This window comes from Limulus polyphemus, unplaced genomic scaffold (genome assembly GCF_000517525.1).
Source record: "Limulus polyphemus unplaced genomic scaffold, Limulus_polyphemus-2.1.2 Scaffold10748, whole genome shotgun sequence".
Classification (NCBI taxonomy): Eukaryota; Metazoa; Arthropoda; class Merostomata; order Xiphosura; family Limulidae; genus Limulus; species Limulus polyphemus.
In genome coordinates, this window is record NW_013676358.1 from 1 (window position 1) to 7,546 (window position 7,546).

Consider the following 7,546-nt stretch of genomic DNA (forward strand, 5'->3'; position numbering starts at 1 on the left):
GGTTAATGTTGATTTAGATGTAGTTCCTGGTTTTGATTCGGTTGTCCCTGCTTTACTAGAAGAATCAGTACTAGAAGGTAATTGATTTGATGAAGCAGTAGACGATGTACTATCAATGGAAGTAGACGTTTCTGGGTTTATGATTGATGTTGATTTAGATGTAGTTTCTGGTTTTGATTCGGTTGTCCCTGCTTTACTAGAAGAATCAGTACTAGAAGGTAATTGATTTGATGAAGCAGTAGACGATGTACTATCAATGGAAGTAGACGTTTCTGGGTTTATGATTGATGTTGATTTAGATGTAGTTTCTGGTTTTGATTCGGTTGTCCCTGCTTTACTAGAAGAATCAGTACTAGAAGGCAATTGATTTGATGAGGCAGAAGACGATGTACTATCAATGGAAGTAGACGTTTCAGGGTTTATGATTGATGTTGATTTAGATGAAGTTTCTGGTTTTGATTCTGTTGTCACTGCTTTACTAGAAGAATCAGTACTAGAAGGTACTTTATCTGATGAAGCAGTAGACGGTGTAGTATCAATGGAAGTAGACTTTTCTGGGTTTATGGTTGATGTTGATTTAGATGTAGTTCCTGGTTTTGATTCGGTTGTCACTGCTTTACTATAAGAGTCAGTACTAGAAGATAATTGATTTGATGAAACAGTAGACGATGTTGTATCAATGAAAGAAGACTTTTCTGGGTTTATGGTTGATGTAGATTTGGATGAAATACTACATCGTCTACTTCTTCACCAGATAAATTACCTTCTAGTACTGATTCTTCTAGCAAAACCGTGTCTGCTGAATTAACACCTGGAACGAATGGAAGAAGACTTTTCTTGGATTATGGTTGTTGTTGATTTAGATGAAGTTAGAGGGGTTGATTCGGTTGACACTGCTTTACTATAAGAGACAGTACTAGAAGGTAATTGATCTGATGAAACAGTAGACGATGTTGTATCAACGGTAGTAGACGTTTCTGGGGTTATGGTTAATGTTGATTTAGATGTAGTTCCTGGTTTTGATTCGGTTGTCCCTGCTTTACTATAAGAGTCAGTACTAGAAGGTAATTGATCTGATGAAACAGTAGACGATGTTGTATCAACGGTAGTAGACGTTTCTGGGTTTATGGTTAATGTTGATTTAGATGAAGTTTCTGGTTTTGATTCTGTTGTCACTGCTTTACTAGAAGAATCAGTACTAGAAGGTACTTTATCTGATGAAGCAGTAGACGGTGTAGTATCAATGAAAGTAGACTTTTCAGGGTTTATGGTTGATGTTGATTTAGATGTAGTTCCTGGTTTTGATTCGGTTGTCACTGCTTTACTATAAGAGCCAGTACTAGAAGGTAATTTATCTGACGAAGCGGAAAACGATGTTGTATCAACGGTAGTAGACGTTTCTGGGTTTATGGTTAATGTTGATTTAGATGAAGTTTCTGGTTTTGATTCTGTTGTCACTGCTTTACTAGAAGAATCAGTACTAGAAGGTAATTTATCTGATGAAGCAGTAGACGGTGTAGTATCAATGAAAGTAGACGTTTTTGGGTTTATGGTTAATGTTGATTTAGATGAAGTTAGAGGGGTTGATTCGGTTGACACTGCTTTACTAGAAGAATCAGTTGTAGAAGGTAATTGATTTGATGAGGCAGTAGACGGTGTTGTATCAACGGCAGTAAGCGTTTCTGGGTTTTTGGTTGATGTAGATTTAGATGAAGTTCCAGGTTTTGATTCGGTTGTCTCTGCTCTACTTGAAGAATCAGTACTAGAAGATATTTCATCTGGTGAAGCAGTAGACGATGTAGTATAAATGGAAGTAGAGTTTTCTGAAACTTTCTGGACGTTAGGAACTTTCGTTTCTTTAAAACAAACAGGAAGTGTGATAATGTTAGAAGACAAAATTACTTACAATAAAAGATACAAGAATTTAAGATTGCTGTAGTGTTAGAAACTATATCGTAAAAACGTTTTACAGCTAAAGATACTTTAAACATTGTTTTTCTGATATTTTAAAACAGGTGTTAAAATTGTTTTGCGGCTGTGTAAAAACAAATTTCAAACATTTTTTGCATCTGTATGAAAACAGATGCTAAGAATGTATTACAGCTATATAGAACAGGTGTCAATCTTTTTTTTCATAGATTTATAAAACAGATATTAAAAACGTTTTGCAGATAAATATTAGGTCATCAAGAAATTAATGCCGCTTTTCTAGATGAAAGAACCCAACAACTTATATATCAAAACAAAACATTTAATAAATCAAATAGTCTCTATTCTTATCGATGATTCTTTTCCATCTTACAATCAGGTTGTTAATGCCCTGATTGAAGCAAAAAACATGTCGATGTCCTCTTTAACACTTTCCATATTTGCATACGTTTTTCCATTAAGATGGTGTTGAAGCGACGAAAAAAATGGTAATCCAATGGTGTCATATCTCGAGAATATGGTGGGTGAGGGAAGAACTTCCCAACCCAACTCCATATTCTTATGTTGCGTGAAACGTGCCACATCTGAACGTGCATTGTCATGGAGAAGAAGAACACCTTTCCGATTGACGATTGAAGGGCGTTTCTGATGAAGGACTTGATTTAAACGTCCAGTTGCTGACTATAGATCTCTGTATTGACAGTTCGCTGTGGATTGAGGAGTTCGAAATGAATTACTCCCTTCACTTTCTGCCGATGGAGTCGAGATTTTAGGGTCAGAAGTGGCTTCTATATAGGACTGAGTCATTGTTTTTAGCGTTTAAGATTCGCATATAGAATCCATTTTTCATCACCGGTGAAAATTCTTTCCAAAAATGATTCACACGCATTACGCACCAGAAGAGACGAAGCAACGTTCACACGTTGGAAACGATTATCATCGGAGAGTTCGTGAGGCACCAAAACACCTTCTTTATGGAGTTTTCCTATATTCCTTAGATGTTTACGTATTTTTTCATGAGAGACATGCAATTTCAGAACCATTTCACGAGTGTGTTGCTTTGAGTTAGACTCAACAAGCGTCTTCAGAGCATCAATATCAATTCCAACATGTCGGCCCCTGCCATCACAGTTTTTAAAGCTAAAGTCACCTGAACGAAATTTGCTGAATCATCGTTGACACTTACAAACGTTCAAAACATTTCCATAAACTTCTTTGATATTCTTTGTGGGTATAGAGGTGTTTTATAACTTTATACATTGTACAGGATACACTAACGTGAAGTTAAGGCGGTTCGTATAACTATTATACGTGATGTACGTTTTTTGATGGGTGGTTAATGAAAGTGTTTTAAAACACGGCATTAATTTCTTGACGACCTAACAAAAAACAGATGTTAGTTGATACTTAAAAAGCCGCGTGAAAAAGATGTTAAAATGTGTTGACGGATTTTAATCACTGTTTTGCATTTATATAGAAACAGGTGTTAAGAATTGTTTTCAGCTATATAAAAAAGGATGTTAAGAATATTTCATATAAAAACATGTGCATTTTTATTCTTATTATTAAGAATGTGAGGCCTGCGAAACTGAGGTTAAACTGGGTAGGCGGTGTATCCCCAACGCAATTTGAGGCTTACTTCCGCCAGTATCTCAAAAACCAGAGCACATTGCATAACTACCCACCTTATGGTGTGTGCCCAGGTAGTACGTGTCTGTTTTGTTTCTATTTTCCTTTTTGCTTTCACGTCCAATTAATTGTATATATATATATATGTGTATATATATATATATATATATATACAATTCCTCCGAGGGAGAATAATTGTCTAGCAAAATTATTATAAGTTTTCATGTTAATATCAAATCAATGTACCAGTTCATTATGTATACAATATTTATAATGCCATTCGTTCAGTTTACGAGTTCATGAGCTGTATATTAATATTAGTATTAGATTAGTGTAGATGTTTGTCAACTGTAAAATAATAATGGTAATATTAGATTAGTGTAGATGTTTGTCAACTGTATAATAATAATGGTAGTATTAGATTAGTGTAGGTGTTTGTCAACTGTATAATAATAATGGTAGTATTAGATTAGTGTAGATGTTTGTCAACTGTATAATAATAATAATGGTAGTATTATATTAGTGTAGCTGTTTGTCAACTGTATAATAATAATGGTAGTATTAGATTAGTGTAAATGTTTGTCAACTGTATAATAATAATGGTAGTATTAGATTAGTGTAAATGTTTGTCAACTGTATAATAATAATGGTAGTATCATATTAGTGTAGATGTTTGTCAACTGTATAATAATAATGATAGTATCAGATTAGTGTTGATGTTTATCACATTTATAATAATAATGGTAGTATCAGATTAGTGTAGATGTTTATCACATTTATAATAATAATGGTAGTATTAGATTAGTGTAGATGTTTGTCAACTGTATAATAATAATGGTAGTATTATATTAGTGATGATGTTTATCACATTTATAATAATAATGGTAGTATTAGATTAGTGTAGATATTTATCAACTGTATAATAATAATGGTAGTATCAGATTAGTGTACGTGTTTGTCAACTGTATAATAATAATAATGGTAGCATTATATTAGTGTAAATGTTTGTCAACTGTATAATAATAATGGTAGTATTAGATTAGTGTAGATGTTTCTGCACTACGACAATCTTACCGTTAGTGTAACGATAATGTTAGTTTTTTTAACTGATACAGCTGGATATTCCCATACTGAGTATTTGCATGTATTTGACCTTATGAGTTATAATTTTTATTCTCGATACCACACTGGTTTCAAGCTATTTACAATGGTGGTTTAATCTTACTGTTTCTTCAACTATATCATGTGCCATAAATACAATAAACTACTTAAAAGGAACAATATATTATTATTTGTCTGCTAATATACAAAATCCCACTGTCTCAATCTCACAGAGAAGGAACTAACATCCCCACCATATATGAACATACGGACATCATGACGTTTCAGAAAACTCTTACCCTTTCTTTGGTTGTTGTTATATCCTGGGATAAAAACTGTACCGTCACTAGATACAATATTAATTACCCACAAAAAGACACACATCAGTAACACTGAACGTGAAGTGTTCGACATCATAAAGATTCTTGTCTCTATCATATTATTTTAGAAAAAGAGAAACTGTAGCTCTCTACCTTATGGTGTCTCTAAACATATAAGCAGAATTCAGATTAAAGTCACATAATATAATCTATGTTTTAAATTAAACTCATTTCCCAAGCCAATCACGATGAAACAGCTTATCGTACAATTCTTGGATAACGATAGCGACATTACACGTATACCTCTTTGTAATACAATAGTAAACTGGCAAACAACGAAAGCCAATGTTCTGTCGCAACATATAGTATGTTCTATACCTAAAAAGTTTCACTATGTTTGTAGAATTACTACAATGTAGCGATATTGTAACACATTTTATTATCTTCAAACCCAGCTGTATAAGGATTCTTGCGTCTGAAAGATATACTAACGATAATGTCTGATTTTAAAAATGGAAAAGAGAAGCACAGTTTTAAGATGTAATTTTATTACCTAAGCCAGATATATGGGTAGAGATTAATGACGGTAAACACTTGTTTTAATTGATCAACTATAATAAATTTTTTTATCACATGAGAATGGAACATGTGAAATCGATGGTAGGGATATTTTCAACTTTACATGAAATCAGTTGTTTCTGAATGTGATATGGTGTTTTCTTGAATATTCAAGGATCTATTTCTGTGTGTTCAATGTCTGATCGGTTATTGTGTTCAGAAGTAAATCACTTAAAATAACGTGTTTTCAATCTAGAAACGTGTGACTAGATTACTATAACTGAATGACCTTCCCACGATTTGAGTTTGCTGGTCCTTGGCGCTAACAGACAGAGTCAAAGCAATTTGACTATGAAGGAAAATTGTTGTTTATACAGTGTAAAGACAGGAAAAAGTTTTTGTTTTTACCATGTGAAGACTATAAATGAAGGTTTTGGTTTTTCAGTGTAAAGACTATCTGCGCTATCCGTCCCTAATTTAGCAGTGTAAGATTAGAGGAAAGGCAGCTAGTCATCACCACCCACCGCCAACTCTTGGGCTACTCTTTTACCAAGGAATAGTGGGATTGACCGTCACATTATTACGACCCCATGGCTGAAAGGGCGAGCATGTTTGATGGGAGAGGGATTCGAACCTTAACCACCTGGCCATGCTGGGCCTACTACAAAGAAATATTGTTATTTTAAAGTGTAATGATTATGAAGGAAAACTGTTGTTTGTACAGTGAAAGAGTATCAAAGAAGGTTGTTGTTTATAGTGTAAGGAATACCACACTGTACTTACAGTACTTTTTTATTGCTGTTTAAGAATGTCTATTCTAATTAATGATCTTAATATTAATTGTTTGATTGTAATATTTCATATTTTGACAACGTTAGACGTATTTTATTCTAGAAAAATTTTAAAACCACCTTTATTGTTGTCAAATAAATGTGAATATACGAGCATCTTGTGTTTAGTGTATCCAAACGTTAGCTTGTTTGAAAAATGTTCTTTACGAAACAATACTTTTCGACGTCTACTTTTCATGATTTGATATCATGCCGTTCATGGTATATCGGGAGGTGAAATTCAACTCTTATCATTCTATTGTTTGAGAAATCGTAGTATTAGTAGTTTCTTATTTCTACAGCCAATATAATAAAAAGGTTAAGGTATTACATAATATGTATAACAAATGTTCATGACTAAAAGATAACTTCAAACTTTGATTAATGACGGTAGCTATCAAACTGGATAATACATTCGATTGAGCCATACTATGTACAACTAATAGACTTTACACTTAGATAATGAATTCCAGTAACACAATAGGCTTTAGTTTTGACCGGTCTAAAGTGTCTGAAAATTGATATACATTTTGTTCCTAACTGACAAGTTTTATTCGATATGAACTAGTTAAAGTAGTAATTAAATTTTCTTTCAAGTTGACTATGAATAGTGACTAATTACATAGAAATACAAAAATTTGTTACCATGGATACACGAATAATACATAACATCGCACTTGTACTACAACACCACTCGGCTAAAATAGAGAACATACGACTCCTCTATGGTTAACAAAAAATGAACACAACTAAACCAGAACGGCCTCAGGACACCTGTTTGGTTATTATTCACTCAAAACGACACCTAACTAAAATAACCAGGACATATATTTGGTTATTATACGCCCAAAACGTCAGCTAACTAAAAATAACCAGGACATCTGTTTGGTTATTATACACTCAAATGGTCACCTAACTAAAAGTAACCAGGACATCTGTTTGGTTATTATACACTCAAATGGTCACTTAACTAAAATAACCAGGACATCTGTTTGGTTATTATACACTCAAATAGTCAACTAACTAAAAATAACCAGGACACCTGTTTGATTATTATACACTCAAATGGTCACTTAACCAAAGTAACCAGGACATCTGTTTGGTTATTATACACTCAAATGGTCACTTAACCAAAGTAACCAGGACATCTGTTTGGTTATTATACACTCAAATGGTCAC

At 33.3% G+C, this 7,546-nt stretch overlaps 1 protein-coding gene across 1 annotated transcript; it reads right to left on the bottom strand.

The window, feature by feature from the left end:
- Positions 1–3: 3 nt before the first annotated feature.
- LOC106476506 (cell wall protein DAN4-like) lies at positions 4–2,736 on the bottom strand (the record flags this gene model as incomplete). Its single annotated transcript, XM_022380357.1, has 3 exons — positions 2,667–2,736; positions 866–1,856; positions 4–583 (listed from the first exon to the last, which is right to left on the bottom strand). Coding segments are annotated over exons 1-3 (1,641 nt in total), but the record flags the coding sequence as incomplete, so codon positions are not given.
- Positions 2,737–7,546: the final 4,810 nt, after the last annotated feature.